Source organism: Plodia interpunctella, chromosome Z, assembly GCF_027563975.2.
Source record: "Plodia interpunctella isolate USDA-ARS_2022_Savannah chromosome Z, ilPloInte3.2, whole genome shotgun sequence".
NCBI classification, from domain to species: domain Eukaryota; kingdom Metazoa; phylum Arthropoda; class Insecta; order Lepidoptera; family Pyralidae; genus Plodia; species Plodia interpunctella.
This window is the reverse complement of record NC_071324.2, coordinates 2,326,470-2,346,331: the sequence shown is the minus strand read 5'-3', so window position 1 is coordinate 2,346,331 and position 19,862 is coordinate 2,326,470. Positions and strand designations below refer to the sequence as shown.

The following is a 19,862-nucleotide window of genomic DNA, read 5'->3' as shown; positions in this document are numbered from 1 at the left end:
ATCATGTTTTTTTTTACATCACTTAAGTACAATATACTATACTAACCTAAAAACATTTAAAATGTTTAAGATGATTTTAACGATATATTACAATATGGAATTTCATATAGCCGATAGGAAAGATTAAGGTATTAAAGCATATTACATAGTGCAAAACACCCCTTTATTGGGAGTCGGGTAAATGGGTTGCTGTGTAGAATTTACGCCAATGCTGAAGTTATGATAAAAGGTAAAGCAAATGTCAATGTCACAAACAATCGAAGCCCATCACTACGGGAAAATAATACTTGCATTACGAATACGAATATCATCAATGTGAAAGACTGTTTTTAATCATTTTATTTATAGGAATTAATAGTCTAAATCGAAAATGTTATCAATAAAGCGGTTACCTACGTTATCGGCATCAAAAATACAGTCAAAATTGCATTTTGCTCTAAGATGCGGAGTACAAGAGAAGCAGATAAATAAACACTGCCATATGAATTTGCTGAATTTATGCAGATCTTTTTCAGTATTACACCATATATCAAGCAAATCAAAGAATCCAGTGAGTAATTTTATTCCTATTATCATCAATTTGCAACTCTTTCAACATATTTACCAATATTTCATTATCTATAACCTCAGAAATTTGTTATTTCTAAAACACAACTACAATATATTTGGCATGTTGAGATTTAATACTTTCTACTATTGATCTAAGTAACTATTATTTTATATTATATCCTAATATATATTAGTCCTAATATATATATATATATATATATAATATATATATATAATATATATATATATATATATATTATTTACATAAATCACTGTAAATTTTTATGACACTCATAATTTTCACACTATTCACACAAAAAAGTAGGTACTTTCAATTCATACGAACCAAATCACAAAATCATAGTTTATTTATTTCCCAGATTATTTTTGATCACTTTACACACTTTTATCGATTCACTTTTTACATGCAATGTTTATTTTCAGCAATTGCACCGTTTCAACGCAGAATACAAAGCTGCATGTGACTTGCTCAAGAGGTCACACCTCCCTGGGTTGAATTCAGTGTTTGACCTTACAAATAGAACTTTGCACACAACACCACCAAAGTTTAATCAACCAGATGACAAAGACAAGGTATAAAGAATCACTCTTATCTGACTGTATTTCTGTGTCCTGTATGACAAATAATTTTTAGTTATTGTCTTTCGTTTTAGGATAAAAAAAATAAAAAGAAGGATGACATAGACAACAACATGCCATCACTGATGATGAAAGCTGTATTTTGGATGATGACCACTATCATCCTAGTGATAGCTAGTTCCCTCCTCGTACCAGGGGACAACACACAGAACGAAGTATGTAAACTTTACAACAGTATTGGTAAGGTCCTAACACTACTACAGGTTTACTTCTTCACCATCCCTTGCCCCTCACAGATTACTCGGCAATAGCTGATCACCCTGTGTATCTTCGAGGTAGTGGTACAATTATAATTGTACACACAATGCCTGGTGGCATACTGACGTGAGTTGCTATGAACCTGTTGACATTTATTAGCAGCAAAGCTTATCCTGGATCAGCCCTAGCATAACTTAAAATGATATCAATGTCACTAATACTGATAGTTTTCAATTTTAATGCAGGCAAGTTATGAATTTGCTTCAAACTTTTTGTATGGATTGACATATTTTTCTCATGTTTCTAGTTAGTTCGCTACGTGTCATGGAACGAGTTTGTATACTCAATGCTGGCTAAAGGAGAGGTGGAGGAGCTTATAGTAAGGCCTGACATGGAGGTGGTCACCATTATACTTCATGAAGGCGCAGTCATCAAGGGAAAACGAGTAAGCGCCATCGATCAAATTTAATAAAGATCTCAGTTGCTTCCCACTGTCCGTCCCTAAGTATGCTAAAATGCTATATAGAAAAAACCTGCATCAAACTACAGACAATTTGATTTTGATGAATGATGGAACTTAAAAACTTTGATCACGTTTTTTATTGCAGGCAACACACCGAGTTTATCACATGAATGTGGGTGACATCCACAGATTCGAAGAGAAATTAAGGGAAACTGAACAGAATTTAGGAGTAAAAGAAGGTATATTGTCCTATAAACCTGCCTTAGACCCGTGATTAGCATTTTCGTCCACCAGCCATCACTCCGACGTGACAAGTTTTGAGTCTTTATCTGAGTGACCACTGAGTCCTTTTATTTTAATGATTCAATGTCATTTTATGTATATTGTGCATCAAACACCTAGGCCACACAGTAGGCAACGCGCGTATGACACCACTAGTATTGCAGGTGTCTGTAGGCTGCGGTGACCACACACAATCAGGTGGGCCACATGCCTGTTACCTACTAAATGTCAAAAAATGTATTTGATATATTGATCTGTGTATGTTGTAGGTGTCCGCGTGATATACGATAGAAATGGCGGCGTGGCGGGCAAGATAATTAGTACACTGCTCATTGCCGCCATCATTCTGTCCTTCTTGTACTCAAGCAAATCCATGCGAATGAACATCAACATTGGAGGCATTGTGAGTTCTTTCTCTTTCACTCTTGTTTACCTCAAAAGAATATCGCAATATTCTTTGCTAGATTGGCGATTGGCGACCACTCCTAACTAAGCGATACAAAACTTTGGCAGTTGATTGGCGACAATAATATATAACTGATTGTCCATATATTATATATTTATTTATTTACGTTGCCAAGTTAATGTTTTTAATTAAAGTAATGAAAATATAAATGTTAGTGTATTTGCCTTTGAATTGTAAATTAAAATAATAATTTTAGAGTCAACTCGGTCGAGCGAAGTTTACGCTAGTAGACTCTATGACCGGGCAAGGTAAGGGGGTCAAGTTCGACGATGTGGCCGGTCTTAAAGAGGCCAAGGTCGAGGTCATGGAGTTTGTGGACTATCTCAAGAGACCTGAGCATTATAAGAGCTTGGGTGCTAAGGTCTGTGGTTTTTTTATTTAATTATTTTTAATCGGATTATCGTTTGGCTACTGGACATTTTTATTTAGTTTTTCACTACTTAATTATCTTCAATTTGTTATAACCCTATATTTTCCATTTGTAACATCATAAAAAGAAATATTGTACAAGTTCGAGAGTTAATAGTTTTGTGACATTCGTTTATCTGACAAACTTTATATAAATTGCGTATTGAAGTGATAATTTGGATTTCACTTCTCACTATCTAATCGATTCGAAGAGTGAGACGCAGCGTACCAATCACATTGCGTTGTGGTTGACGTTGCGTAATAACGGCGCACTGTGATTGGTTAGTTGCGTCTCACTGCATATTGATTGGATGTTGAGATGTAAATAGCAAAATAACACCTATGCATACATTACTATGTATACGTTACACAAAAGCACATACATATATCATTTAATCGCCAGGTTCCAAAAGGCGCGCTTTTGTTGGGCCCGCCAGGGTGCGGGAAGACGCTACTGGCGAAGGCTGTTGCCACCGAAGCCAACGTACCTTTCTTGTCTATGAACGGGTCGGAATTCATAGAAATGATCGGAGGATTGGGTGCGGCCAGAGTCAGGTAATCAAAAAAGTAATAAATAAAGAAATAAAACATTTATGTACCTCGACAATGACCATTTTCAAATGGAACAGTGCCTATATTGCCTTTACTGCCTAATACTGCCATACTGCCGGCTAAAAACATTATACACCTAAACCTCAGGAATCACACTACCTATTGGTGAAAACACCATGAAAACCCGTGCAGTAGTTTTTGAGATTATCGCGAACAAGACAGACGCGGCAGAGGACTGTCTTTTATAATATGTATAATATAAGAATATTGTATTATTTCAGGGACCTATTCAAAGAAGCAGTGTCACGCGCGCCATGCATCATCTACATAGACGAGATGGACGCGGTGGGCCGGGCCCGGGCCACGGGACCTGCGTCGTTTGGGCCCGGCGGGGCCGAGGGCGAACAGACCCTCAATCAGCTGCTGGTGGAGATGGACGGTATGAAGAGTCGCGAGGGGGTGGTCGTTCTGGCTTCGACTAACAGAGCTGATGTTTTGGATAAGGTATCCGAACTAGATTTCGTTGTAATTTGTTTTTTTAATGTTCGTAACATAAAAAAAATCATCAAAATGAAATCTATATATGCATCAAAAAGTTACATAAAAAAATTTAACAACAACGTAATCTAAGTTTTATTTATTGTCTGAGATAACGTCTAATAAATGTACATTGCGTATTTTGTATGTGAGCTTTATTTTACCGCAAGGAAAAAAACATTATATACGTCGAAAATGCCAAAGTTGAGCGAACTGTTTGACGATAGTGATGTGCACTGGTAGACAAAGTCACGCGGCGGAAAATAAAGTATATAACTTTGAGAAATCGCTTTCACATGGAAATTAATGGCACAATAATAAATAGACAATAAAAGGCATAATTAACATAAAACAAGGAGTATTGAACAAATATAATTTATTTATTTTATTTATTTACTTATGTACTCAACATAACAGTGTAAATATAAAACTTGCAAATAGGAAACTAAGTACAAAGGTACTACTTATTTGTATATAAATTTCTACAAGTAGAAAGAGAAATGGACAAAAGAGGCATTGTGTTTTAATTATATGAAATATAATTTCTGTTTTATTTATTTAATCTGAATTTGACATTGTATGCCTGAGTCTTGTGTTCATTTTGTCTGCTGAGCCCTAACAGTCCCTCTATATTACTACTTTACTACTAATATTAACTTAATTTGCAGGCCTTACTTCGCCCCGGTCGCTTCGACCGCCACATACTGATTGATTTGCCGACGCTACAAGAAAGGGAGGAGATTTTCGAACGTCACCTCAAGAATATCGTCCTTGAGGATCTGCCCCACTATTATGTCAAAAGGTACAGTCTAGCTAAAACAGCTGTCAATCATCTATAGTATATATATATTGAAAGCTCTCTTATCCTATTATATTATAGAGAGAAGAGTATATTGTAATATAATATTATTCGCGAACTCGGTGGCGCAGTGGTAAAGTGCTTGCCTCTGAACCGAGAGGTTCAGTTCGATTCCCGGTCGGGACGTTATGGAAAATGATCTTTTTCTGATTGATCTCCAGGTCTTGGATGTTTATCTATATATATATATATATATATATATATATATATTTGTTATAAAATATAGTATCGTTAAGGTAGTATCCCATAACATAAGTCTCGAACTTACTTTGGGGCTATATTTATTATAATATTTATTAAATACTAATCCTGACTAATATTACAAATGCGAAAGTTTGTGAGGATGTATATGAAAATCTACTGGACGGATTGTTATGAAATTTATACTTAGTCTATACTTTTTATTCCGAAATACCCACGGGAGCGAAGTCCCGGGGCGCAGCTAGTGAATTATAATGTCAAATTTTGAGCACGAGAAGTGAAAAAAAAAAACGATTGTGTTGTGATGAAATTCTCAGGTTGGCGTACCTAACGCCCGGGTTCAGCGGGGCGGACATCGCGAACGTGTGCAACGAAGCAGCGTTACACGCGGCGAGACACAAGCAGAATATTGTGAAGGCGGCCGATCTGGAGTACGCTGTTGAGAGGGTCGTGGGTAAGTCTATTAATGAATTAGACTATCACATGCACTTTTTCACGTCATATTCTAAAATAATCCGGCGTGTGGTTCCGCCCTAGAATAGGACCACTCCATATCCTCCGTCGTACGAGGCCACTAAGGGACACAAAGCCTTAACAGCTGATGGGCAACGGTAACATTCCCAGATAGGGTTGACATCAGCCGGGCGGCTGGTTGTAAAATCGTAGTCGAATCTTACAAATTTAATGCCATTTTTTACGCTATTTAAAGGAGGCACAGAAAAGCGCAGTCACGCGATGTCTCCTATAGAAAAAAGGATAGTGGCATACCACGAGTCTGGTCACGCTTTGGTCGGCTGGATGTTAGAACACACTGAGGCGTTGCTCAAAGTGACCATTGTGCCCCGGACCAATAAGGCGCTAGGGTTTGCGCAATACACCACGTCTGACCAGAAACTGTACTCTAAGGAAGAGGTAATTATATGTAGCGTATACATATTTTCAATTTATCAACTTTTTTTTAATAGCGCAGAGGAATTTTTAAATTTTTGTAATAAAAAAATATACTCCATTTTTTAAAAAGCAACTAACATCGCACGTTGTCACTTTTCACGTCAACTTTCGCATTTATAACACTAGCTGCGCCCCGGTCCTTCGCTTCCGTGGGAATTTCGGGATAAAAAGTACCCTATGTGTTATTCCATATTTTATTCTAACCGTGTAGCAAATTTCATAATAATCCGTCCAGTAAATTTTTCGTTAAACAGTAACAAACAAACAGACATACATACATAACCTTTTGCATTTATAATATTAGTTGGGAGTGAGATGTGCATGTGTTTACTGCTAGCTGGCCAATCACATCAAGCACATTTATCTAGCAGTTTATCTGCCACATTACTATATTATATTTTCTCAGTAAGTGGTGAAACAAAGCCTTATTATTATTCTAATAGTTATAATTTTTTTAGCTGTTCGACCGAATGTGTATGGCGCTGGGAGGGCGCGCGGCCGAAGCCATCACGTTCAATTCCATCACCAGTGGTGCCCAGAACGACCTCGAGAAAGTCACCAAAATTGCGTATGCGCAGGTAAAGTTAATAGTATGCGCAGGTGACGCTAATAGCTTATTGACTTTCGGACAACGTTGGACAAATTGAGACTCATCGGAACGGGGGATTTCTTTTATTCGCTCATTCTACTTCTATTCTTCTTCTTGTGCCATTTCTGCGGTCGGATCTTCTGCCCCAGAGATTTGCTTTATATTTTACTTCTGTATCTCTTTAAATAAGTTTAGTTAAGTTTAATTAAGTTTCATTTAGTAGAAGTTTACTAATAAATATAAAAATAGCTCACGGCTGCATCCGAAGATATCCGAGCCAAGAACACGCGAACATGAGACAACCCCGAAGCTGTGACATCGCGAAAAAATACGGTTCCCTATTTGTATGCATACAATTTTATGTCGTAATTTAAGATGGCATACATTTACTTATCATAATAATAGTTACGCACAATATTAATTTGGCATAATATATTAAGATATATTATGCATAAAAATTGTTATGCTTATTGCCCTTAGGCAAGCATAACAATTTTTATGCATAATATTCTAAAGCATAGGGGTGGCCCACCGCACCCTAATCTGCTACTGCTAATGCAAGTGCTTTATGCAAATCAAAATTATGATTAAGTACATTAGCCTAAACTATAATTATGCTTATTGAAAAGGTAAGCCAAAAAGCAAGTGTGTCTAAATATTATTATGTCAAAACAATATATGCCCAACTCGTTAAAAAAATTATGTGTAAAAAAGGGATCGCAAGAAATACACTTGAACTTTTGAAGATTCGGCGCTGGTCAGTTACAGCTCAAGTAGTTATTGAGTTAATTAATTAAAATACAAATATTTTCTCTTTATAATATTTACGAAGCAACTAGTAATCTAACCTGTGACATTAGTATGGACGTGGATCAGTATGGAACTTGGTTTTAAAGAGCGATGCCGGGTTTCCGCTAATAATTAATGAATCAATAAATATAAGACTCTTGCATTACTGTGTGACTGACTGACTGACTGACTGACAGACAATGTACAGCCGAAACCACTGGGCGTAGGAAACTGGAATTTGGTACGTAGGTTCCTTGGGGAATGTAGGTGAGCACTAAGACAGGATTTTTGGAAATTCCACCCCAAAGGGGGTGAAAGTGGTTAAAAACTTTTATATGAAAGTTCGACACCGTTGAAGTTAGAATTATACAAATTTATATATACTGGTTCAGATTTTTTGAAAATTAACCCTCAACCCCTTTTAAAGGAGGGTGAAAGATTGGATGGGACTTAATACAATTTTCAAGATAAAAATCTGAAAATTGGTAAATTCATAATTTTTTTTAAAGAATGACCGAGATTTTACTATGAAATTCACGCGGGCGAAGTCGCGAGCAAAAGCTGGTAATTACATAAAATTCGTCGTCAGGTCCGAGTGTACGGCATGTCGCCGGCTGTAGGGCTGCTGTCGTTCCCGGACCTCAAGGACCGCGGCAAGAGTCCCTTCAGTAAGGCACTGAAGAATATTATCGACTTGGAAGCGAGGAAGCTTATAGCCAGCGCCTACTACCGCACCGAGGACATATTGAGGAAGAATGAACATTTACTTGTGGCTGTAAGTTGGTAGTTTGTACCCTTTTTGAGATATATACCACGTAGTAGAAAACAAAAACTTGAACTTTAAACAACGGATTGGAATAACGGATTTTGATGCAGTTGTCACTATTGGTCCAATACGCTGTTAAGTATGTGTGTATACATACATACTTAATAGCGTATTGGACCGTGCGAAGCCAGGTCGGGTCGCTTGTCTTTACATATTATAAAACGAAGTCCTCTGGCGCATCTGTCGTATCTGTCCGTGATATACTCAGTTTAGATTAGCATCATTAGCTTGAAACGTAGATTTTTCATACTTTGAATCACTATCTATTAAAAAACTCTCATCAAAAGCCATTGCGTAGTTTTGTTTTGTATAGTTTGGAAAGCGACTTTGTTTTATACTTTGTAATGATGAAAAGATTTGGAATTACGTCGTTCGGTTAATTACGCGGGGAACAAATGTCTGCATATACCAAAATGGCTGTATTTTTTACGTGAATTTTCTTTTAACAATAAAATACCAGTTTTGATCACTGGGTCTATACATTTATTTCTCTACTACCTCCAACGTTATTCGAGTAGGTATGCGTTATTTAACTAAAACGTCTAAAATATTATTATTTTCTTTCAAAAATTCAAACTCTTTATTTGCAGCTAGCAGAGAAACTTTTAGTAAAAGAGACGTTGGACAATCAAGAGATCCATGCCATATTGGGCCCGCCGCCGTTCCCAAGGAAGAAGTTCATTGACCCCGTCGAGTTCGAGAGCAGCTTGAGGAATATGGAGAATGCCGCGTCAGTAGAAGATTCCTCTCCAGCCGGAGCTCCATCGGCGAAGCCCGATGCGCAACCGGGAGTTTAATTAGTGTTGCCCAAGAATCGATAGTTGACCTTTAACAATCGTCTCTAATGCGCTTGTTTAGTTATTTATAGTTGACAATCTTGACATGTCTTCTTATTAAAATACTAGCTTTTTCCCGTGGCTTCGACCGCCTGTATGTCCCACGGGAACAGTTATTTTTCCGGGTCGAAATGGTACCCTATGCCCTTTTCCGAACTTAAAATTATACGTATGTAAATTTTCTAGAAGATTGGTCGAGCAGATGAAGCGTTAAGAGTTAACAAACTAACTTACATACACTCACACACATATACGCACAGATACACTTTGAAAATCATTATTAGCACATGAAAGTTAATAATGTAATTTATAAAATAATTTTCAGTGTGCAAAATATGTTTTGATTTATATGGTGATATTTCAATAAAAAGACATATAGGATATATAGCATTTTTAAATACCTAAACAAATCGGGTATAGTATCAATAGCACTATCGATAGTATTGATATTTTTGATAGTAGCAATAGTATCGTAACGGTCGATATGACCGAGATCGGCACTTCTACAGTATTGCTGTGTATCGATACTGTTGCTTGTTGACCTATCGACCTATCTATACTATTAGATTGTGAGTTTAGAATGAGGATTTTCAAAAATATCATGGAGCAGATGTCAGTACTTTCGCGTAACGCAGCGATTTGTCAGTTACGTGACACAACCGATCGGTACATCAATGCACGCCAGTGTCGAAGCCAATGGCAACGGAGCACAACGTAGCTATAATGTGCTACGTCGTCGCAACGCAGCACGACTGAGCAATGAGGCATGGCTCTGACAGTCATTTGGATCTCACGTTCCAATAGCGCCATCTGGTGGGGAAAAAATAAAACTTGTTGTTTAACTTTTCGTTTTCCCATAGAAATTTGTCCTTTATATTGCAGCCTTCAGGTCAATTTTGTTACTATCGCCCTAAAGAGGTTATAAAAGCATTTTCGGTGGACACAGGACTGGTAAATGCAATTGTGTGTCTGTCATGTATGATATTCTGCGTTTCGACAAATGTACATACAATTTTCGCGTTCTATAAGAACATGAGACGCTTGTAAATGTTGTAGATCGTTTTTTTAAGATTGTAATTAGATGCGTTGCAATAAAGTTGATGATGTCGTTCTATTTTTTATTTTATTCAATTTTTATAGGAAACTTTGGTGGTGTTTCGTCAGTTTTGTGAGATTAGTGCTATTATTTATTTATTTACACCGCTATTTGCAACGGTCCCCCTCAATGGCTGTTATGAATACTGATTTTTATTTCTATTTTTAAAGTGTTACAGATATATAATCTGTAACATTTTCAAACTGTTATGAACTAGGTTATATTGCCTAAAATTGGTTTTCAAACAATTTACACAACTTTAAAACACCCAAGTAACTGTCCACTGTCTGTTCCGTAACGGAAAAGATGCGATAACGCGTGTACACGTGCACGTTTTTAGTCTCCTTCAGTATACTCTTAGAAAAATAGACAAATATAATCTTTACTCACCATCATTTGTGCATGCAACTTACTGCAATACGAAGTCGTCGTTGGTTGATTAAAAATTATATACAAAAGTATGTGCTTTAGCAAGTTAATAATTGACTATAAATGTACTCAGCCCTAAAAACACTCAAAAACTTTTTTTTGTTTGTCACTTCGGAGCACGCAAAAACTTGTTCAAACCACCGCCATTCGAAATATAAACTTTGATTTGAAACCAGTAATGCCCTCTTTTGGTATGAATTAGTTATTTTGTAGACCACAGGTTACAATGCAATGTCAGAAAAAAAATCGTAGTAATTTGGCTGTAGGTCAAACGGAAAAAAGTAAGTACAAAATATAGAAAAATCTTTTGTACTTATTGTCTTTTTTTGGAAATACGTATCCGCAATTTTACGGGAATTGTTTCCCGTTTTATATTGCATTGCCAGCGAATTGCGAAATATTATTTCATTAAAAAATGCTTTGCGATTATTTGCTACATATAAAGCGAATTATTTGTAACTAGCTGCGCCTCGGGCCTTCGCTCCCGTTGGAATTTCGGGATAAAAGTACCGTATGTGTTATTCCAGGTTATTGTCTATCAGTGTACCAAATTTTATAACAATCGGTTCAATAGATAATGTGAAAGGTAACAAACAAACTTACTTTCGCATTTATATTATTAGTTGGGAATGGTCTGTATGATCAATTTACACAATTTCATTTTGTATATTTCCTGATGGTCTCTTGGACATTATATGGAAACTAACAAACAAACTTTGCTAAGATATTGGTAGTGTTTGCGATTGGCTACTCTAGTAAACTAAGTAATAGTGAATGGCACTTGCGAAGCTTAGTTAACTCCATTCTGTTAATTATTTACTTAATATCATCAGCTATTTTAATAATAGTTATGTTGACCCACCGCTGGGCTTTTAACCTTTTTCACCTTAACAAATCGCAAGATTTAAAAGTACCTAACACTGTTACATATATACCTAATGTAGAATAATAGAAATACGAGGAATAAAATTTATCTATCGTCAAACCTATGTCCAACTACGGAGCACATTGGACCACTGGGGCTTCGGCCTTAGGGCGTAAAATACAAAACACAATTTCTTATTTGGGAAATTTATTCACAATCGATAGGGTTAAGACACGGAGCGACAGTGCCCAGCAATTGGGCATATAATATCGAGAAATTACACTTCGACATCACACCTCTACAATATGTGTACAACTACTTATAACATCAGCTACCTGAATATTAATATCAAAGAAACAGTCTTCATAATTCAATTAAATAGTAAGGGTTCTTATTACCGAATATAAATTGTCTACTAAAAAGGTAAATTCGAAGATAAAGCCTGTACGATTATCGATACACAAGCTCATACACACAACATTTTATAGTTATCATTGAAGTACATTTTAAATACAATCAATTTCTCACTGTGCGAGTTTATTGGATTTTTGTCGATACTTCGTATTTGGACCAATATTTTATCAGTAAAGATGTATAAAAAGATGGACAACTGATTATATTATTTATAATCAAAGTGGTGTCTTGATTATTGGTTAAGCCAGTCAAATTTGTTTAGAAAGTCATGATAACTCGTAGGGCGTTATATATCCTGTCACAAAGTAAATAACCATTGAGTGCTTAAGCATTTGGTAATAATTAAGTTAAAAAATGGAGCTGAAAATAAAATAATTCTGATCAACTTCCTAAGATTGACTTGTGCATGCTACTCAATGTACTATACTTCTGTGATATATTTAAGATAGAAATTTAGAGTATTGGACTGTACATACGTGTTGCATACTCAATGAATTTTGACAGAACAATATCATGCAATGATACTACAATATAGTCTAGTCATTAGCGCGAATAGGGACCACGAGAAAGGCTTGTGGAAACGTGCAATTTTTTGAGTTTGCAGCTGTTCAGGGAGGATGATTTATGACTGAGCGTCGCCCAGGGTCCATATAGTTCCTTGAATTTGTAGATTCACTAATATCTGTCAAAATTCATTTTTCGCAAGCACAATGGGTTCCGTAAAATATATTTAGCATTAAAAATTTATACTTTTGGAATTTAGGACTTTGAAAACATATATATATTCAATATTATTATATGTATGTAACATATAATAATTTTGAATATATTCAACTTGCAATCAGATACTTTGAAAGCATGCAGTTTATTTATAATCGGAGAACACTGTCGTTATACATCGATTGTTAAATATTTCGCTTCGTCGCAAATATCCAAGAAGCTTATTTTCTTCATTTGTAATAATACTGATATTTTACTTATATATTTTTTTTATCTGTATAATTCTCGGGGACAAAAACATTGTATGTAAACTGCCTTTAGTAATGTTAAAGTTTCTTTATGTTAAAGGCAAAAAATAAACTGAAATTCGCAAATAAAAAAAAAAAAACAAAAGAGATTAAAAACATTTATTTTAAAATGAAATTTAAGTACATAATATGACATATTGCACTTCGTAACGACATAGTTGTTAGATGTCTCTTATACTATGTATTTTTATACATCAGTGCGTTGACAGAGCGCACAACCTGTACACACTATATATGTACACACGCATAATACGTAACACCTTGTTTGATGATACCAGGCCCAAACCGCTTTATGATGGACAAAATTTCATTTAAAAACAGAAATCTATAGTAATAATTAAAATATGATGGAAGTGCTATCTATTTAACTGTCTTGGAGCGTCTTTTACTAAATATATGACTTTGGGTCGTATTTTGAGCACAGTGGCGCCATCTCCAAATTCCACGCGATTATGATCCGCGATAATTCAAAATTTTTCGATTTCTATGAATAGAAATATCAAAACATAATTTTAACTTCAATTTAGCGCCACTGGTAGCATTAAGCCGGCCTGCAGCTTATGAAAATAAAAAATATATGAACGCATTCTGCTTGAATTAAATGAGTCTATGTATATATATATTTCTATGACAAATCCTATTTGTTTTATTGTAAAGTGCTTCTAGGTGCTGCTAATAGTGTGATGACAAATGTGGCCACAAAATTCCCAAAACGTGGCAATATACTTTTTTTACAGCTCCTTCAATTGAGTTTGCCAGTTTCATGTGTTAAAAAAGATTTTTCATCTACACAGCCGACCCACGTTAATCTGAATTCCCGTAAAAGTGCTCCAGAACCTATAGAAAAGAAAAAAAAATTTTTTTTGTTACACTGAGATAGTTTTACTGTATACTCTCAAAATTCTCAACACACCTGATGATTTAATGAAATGGCGACATTAAAATCATTTTAAAAATATCAATATGTTAGATTGCCTCTCGTAGCTTATACCGAACTTAACTTTAAAAAAATAAAGCGACTTTGTGCTTCTCGTTTTTACACCAACACCAACAACAACAACAACATTTACACATCGGGATCAGCCAATTTTTTTTGAAATGTGATTAGAACAGACTCAATTGCAAAGACCATAGAATTGTACAGCCAACAAGGAGACATTAAATTTTTGCGAAAAGCAATTCTATGCCAAAGCAATAAAATTCATTTTACGAGAAAAATCCAAATCGTCGATGTGTAAATTAAAATGACATTAACTATGTGCTCATAGCATCCGAAAGGTAATTATTTAATAAAAATAAATAAATTAAAAGAAACCTTTTGCGTACTTTGAAAGCACTGAGACTAGGAAAACAAAATATTTTGCTAACATCATTGGACGATAGTGATCGTATCGCAGTGACAGTATCGCACCATTTTTGAATAGGTACCTCGATTGTTAACAACAGAACATTAATGAATTTTATTTCAGATATTACAGTTTGTGACTTTTCACTTATAGTATATAAATTAATAGAAATGTTCATCCTTTGTCAATTCGTAATAATTTTATCGTAATGCCATTTTGAATTAATAGTATTTACAAAATAAAGCTGTAAATATATCTAAACAATAAAATTATTTAGCATTTTGCATTGTTAATAAAATTGATGAAAAAAATATTATGACATAGATTACCGATACAGAACAACACTTCTTCCTTGAACAAAATACTTGTCATATTTACATTAAAACCTAGTGGCACAGGGAACTGATTTTATTCATGATAATCTACAGTTACCCGCGGCACTTCACCTTAAACCAAGATATCCCAAAACGTTCCAATCCGATGTTTCATAAGATTTAAATTTAACTTGCTAACTACAATTTGTATACACCATAATAAAAATATTCCAACTAATTAATATTATATTTCTTAAAATTTAGAGAAATTTACGCAGATGCGAAATAGTGGGACTAAAATGTATAATACTATGTGTGACGTATTCATTGAGCACATGTCTTTAATTACGAAACTAAATTACTATTAAAAAAACATTTTTAAGGATCCGAAATTTGTGCGAGAACCTTGGAGCGATGAGTCTAACTTTTACGAAAAAAAAAATACAAAAATAACAGGAAAACGTGACTGGACTTAATTGAAATAAGAAATAATATGTATATATTTTTTTATATCCAGCAAATATTTTTCATTTTATAACTTCCGATGATGCAGTTTTATATTCGTCCAAAACATCGCAGTATTGGTGTATCTTATATAAATTACAAGAACGCTATAAGATTGTGAAGTGAATTTTGTTAGATATTTTTAGCAATATTTAATAGGAGACGCGGCGCGTTGGGAGTACGCCAAAATTTTGGATTATCATATTTCGACCGTTCGTGCGACTTGTGATTTCCAGATAAAATCATTTAAGATTTCATATGTTTATTTACGAGACGCCACGTAAAATATACCCATTACAGGAAACGCTTTTGCCCAGCAGTGGGATACTAGTATAGGCTATTTTCATTGATGAATAAATTTTCGTAATCATCGCTCAAAGTTCAACGAAACAAAACACTATGGCAGTAATCAACTTAATTTGAATTAGATCTTTTTTATTACGCCCTAAGAGTAACCTAAAATTATGTATATGCGATAATTTGTGATCATGATAGACACGGATCACAATACAAAGAAGAATAGTAAAGTTAAAACTATGTTAAGCGTATTTCAAATAGTTCATTTCCTAAAACCTCTTTGCGCAACGTACACATGGGTACGTACACTGTGCTATGGCGACAAATCTGGCGTACTAGGTAGGTTATTTAGAAGAGCTGTATATATATCTATGTTAAACGTGATCAACAGTAGGTAAAGATTTCGGGGAACTAATATTGTTTGAACATGTAGTTTCTTTTTTTAAATTAGACTATTTTAAACTCTAACAAACTCTATAGTGCTTTTATGCAGCTTTGTTGTTATCAAAAATACATACCTGAATGAAATTATGACTATATTGTAACAGCTCTTTGGACAGTGTATCATAGTAAGAAATACATAACAATAGCTTAATTAAGACTGTCCTAATAGAGATTCATTAATTCTCGGTACATATACTGCATATAACATTAAAACACGCATTAACATTATTCTAAGCTAAATAATGCATTCACTACCGAACATTACATTAGTTTTGATACTGAAAATTGTGCAGTTCTATAAAAGAAGTAACTAAATTAAATCATTAACCTTATAGAACAGAGATACCAAAATATATATAGGAACAATAAAGACTAAAATATCATACTAAATTAAAATGGCAGTGAATGCATCGAACAAGAATTTACATATTAATTTACAAAAATAAAATATCGTACAAAAATACATTTCATATATGCATTTCCTTCTGTGTGATGTGGCATAGCCATACAATTGTCGCTCAGTATGGCAGTGCTTTGAGAACAGTCTGAAGATATTAGTCCATTTCAGCCGCACGTACGGTTAGTCTACTAAATGTAAGCGCCCATTTCATGTGGCCTTTACCACAATAGCCATATATTGTAACATTTATTTATACGTGAACTGGGTGAATCGCCTATCTCTTACGCACGTATGGTGTGTGGCTGAGACAGATCGATTACGCTGTATGATTGCGCATTAAGCAACGATTTACTACTGTTTGGACTTTCTGTGTGAATGAGACGGCCCATGAGGCGCGTATACAGGCTAAACTATTGATATAACGAACTAGGTAAATAGGTGATACAACCTTAAACTGAGCGGCAATTGTTTGCTAAACCCTTCGCGTATCTAAAAAAATACTAAACTTCCTTGTATTGCCTACTCACCAACTGAGTTCCAGTTAATAAGAACAAATAACACCTAACACTGATTACTTGAAAAGTGATGCATTAAACAGTCGCCTAACTCTGCGCCTGACAACTAAATTATTAGTCAATATAAACGAACACTTAATGCTTCACATCCACTAGGTTCATGTTTCAAAATTTATCCGCTAATTACACATGCGTCAAACGAAACGAGTGAGATGTCAACGTCACCTAGTGGTTGCAAGGCTGTCTTGAGTAGTATACAAAGTTGAGGCGATTAGCATAGCTCAACAAGAACGGGTTGCAGTAACGGTACTATCAATCTATTTTCTTGAACATTCATAAACTTTTTTTTTTGTTTTTCTTTTACTATACATCTAGGTACAACCATTAAGTGATAGTTTAAATATTATTTTAACCATTGTCGTGATATACATGTATCAGCCATTTAATGGAGTCTTGACGATCAATGTTTTGTGACAATCCCGACAGAGGTCTTCTCAAGGAACGTAATTTTCGGAATTTGCTCAAAGCTGTGGTTCCAACTGATTCACAGGCCCAACTGCACGCTTACCGACTTTCTAATACCGCAAGCCAAAACTGTTTTTTTTTTCAGTTCTAAACCTAAAAAAGCGCGACGTTTTTAACCTAAACTATGGCGCGCGAATCAAAACTGGCGTTTTCTAACGATTGACTTTCTTAAAATGTCTCATTCCTCAATGATTTTGTCTATACGTTACCGCAAACCCGAATACAATATGTGCCCACTGTATTATGCTTCAAAGTACTGTCTGTAAGCAAATATAGGCTTATCTGAGCATGATGCATGTCGCTTCCTTCATAAATTTGAAAACAGTCAAAACCAAAACTTATCCAACGCATTTTTAAGAAATTCTCGCGTCCGCGAAATAAGCCTGATTCGTTATCATTTTAGTTTCTCTTAAACCTATTTTTACAAATCTGAACAAATGATGTTCATATAAGCATTTCATATATTAGAATATATATTCACACATATCAATGGGCTTTATTTTACAGTTCATTCGAGATATGTTAGTTGTAGACACTCGAAAGACTGTTTATATGATACATATTATACATTTATAATGACGGCACATTGTTAAAAAATCATCATACAGACTTATGGGCGAATAGAAAAAAGATAGTACTTGTGGGTATAATATAGTTTTGCACTTTCTATCTCCACTCATAACCTCTCGGTCTCTTACTCTTGTTCGAAAGGCGCAAAACCGATTCAACTACTTTACGATGATACTCGCGGTCTGCGGTATTCGCGCCATAAGTCTGTAACAGTTTTATGAAATTTATTAATTAAAAAAAAAAGCAATTGAATTCAATATAATATTGCAACGAATTACATAACTATTTACAGCATTGAAATCATTTATAAAATGTAAAATTAACTAATTGTGACAACAATCAGTATTCCTCCTTCCTTTGTTAATTTTGATCGCTTCACAGCAGATGTAAATAGTGCGGTTTGTTAATGTACGAGTTCTTAATAGTTCGTTACGGTAATTCGGTTCAAACTAGACTCGAAACAGCGCCTCGCGTTCTCAACACAACGCTTGTGTTTCTATCTCTTTTTAGCAGTCTCAAATCTTGCGACGGAAAGAGACAGGTGTAGCGGATAACATTTCAAAGTTGTCTCGGTGTAGAATTAGCGGATGAATACCAATAATATTTTTAGTAATGAACTGCTTACACCTCGCGCTGTCGCCACATACAATGCGAGTGACAAAATGACACTTAGGTTATCCATAACTAAATTTTAGCATTTGGCCGTGTGTGGAATAGTAATACTGACCTCGTTTTGATAATACAACAATGCACCGTAACACACTGTTCGCTCAAAAGAGCGTCTACTTAATTACCAACATAAGAGCTACTTAAAACTATGACTAATTTACTTAAAATACTAATTACTGATTATGAGACTCTAAATCCTTTTGTGAACATAAAATACGAATCGCCAATAACGAATACAACAATCGATACAACAGAAAATTATATAATAAAACAATATGGCATTTTATTATGATATCACTTAAAAATATATGAAAAGATACCTAAAATCAATTGTATAGCAGTAATTTGTACTACGATGTGAAATAAATCCGCTTATAACAAGAATTTCATTAATACCACTGGGACACTGGGGTTGTGGACATGTGGATAAACACCAACGGTTAATTTTACCTTTTTTTTACTACGTAATATGAACAAATATTATTCCGCTTGAGCAGAAAAAGTTCAAAGTCAATATCACTACGACGAGTCTTCGCTGAAAACTCGAAAGATCCTTTGCTGAAAAAAAAGCCTGTCTGATTCATATATATATATATATATATATATATATATATATATATATATATATATATATATATATATATATATATATATATATATATATATATATATATATGTATGTATATATATAGCTTATTTAGAATAGTTTTTACAGCTGTTTGGCACCGTATTTATTTAATTCTCCATAGATTTTATTCTGCAAAGTTACTTCATGTTACGTGAACAATTATGAACCTTACGCCATAATAAAAAAATCATTTGGATCAAAAAACACAATCGAATGTATTTTTTTCAGCGCCGGTTCCGAGAATTTAGTATATTTTTTTAAAGACTCATTGGATCATCCCCACGAACAATTTAATATTCCCATGTCTTATACAGCACAGTGATCGAATTAACTCTCCTTATTTAGATTCCGACGTCTTCATTTTTTCAGCGCCATGAGATACCTGCATAATGATAAAGATATATGAGAAAATAATTTTATAATTTTAGATTTACTTATGACTGTGTTTAAGTTGATATTTTAGGATAAACAAAGATGTTTTTGCAAAAGTCTCGAAACATTTTAGTATTGCAAAAATCATAGTAATCGAGCCAAATAAGAGTACTCTGTCTATTTACACTAGAAAATAAATTCGGCTACTGTCTACAGTTGGCAGGCAACACTGGGTGTTTCTCAACCATTCTTGCTACACCTGTACATCGAGACATTTGCT

At 34.6% G+C, this 19,862-nt stretch overlaps 2 protein-coding genes across 3 annotated transcripts in view; one reads left to right on the top strand and one right to left on the bottom strand.

The window, feature by feature from the left end:
- Positions 1-271: 271 nt before the first annotated feature.
- Spg7 (Paraplegin) lies at positions 272-10,280 on the top strand. Its single transcript, XM_053768840.2, has 15 exons — positions 272-550; positions 994-1,143; positions 1,224-1,364; positions 1,715-1,852; positions 2,016-2,109; positions 2,422-2,555; positions 2,815-2,979; positions 3,430-3,581; positions 3,860-4,082; positions 4,784-4,917; positions 5,493-5,629; positions 5,885-6,087; positions 6,585-6,704; positions 8,094-8,279; positions 8,921-10,280. The coding sequence occupies exons 1-15, from the start codon at positions 371-373 to the stop codon at positions 9,125-9,127; spliced, it is 2,364 nt and encodes a 787-aa protein (XP_053624815.1). The 5' UTR covers positions 272-370; the 3' UTR covers positions 9,128-10,280.
- Positions 10,281-13,083: 2,803 nt separating this feature from the next.
- Positions 13,084-19,862, bottom strand: part of LOC128683331 (uncharacterized) — a 109,842-nt gene continuing 103,063 nt past the window's right edge. For both annotated transcript variants that reach the window (XM_053768839.2, XM_053768838.1), the window contains exon 12: positions 13,084-19,592. In XM_053768839.2, the coding sequence (XP_053624814.1) occupies positions 19,576-19,592 (17 nt within the window). In that variant the 3' untranslated portion in view covers positions 13,084-19,575. The remainder of the gene's footprint in view (positions 19,593-19,862) is intronic.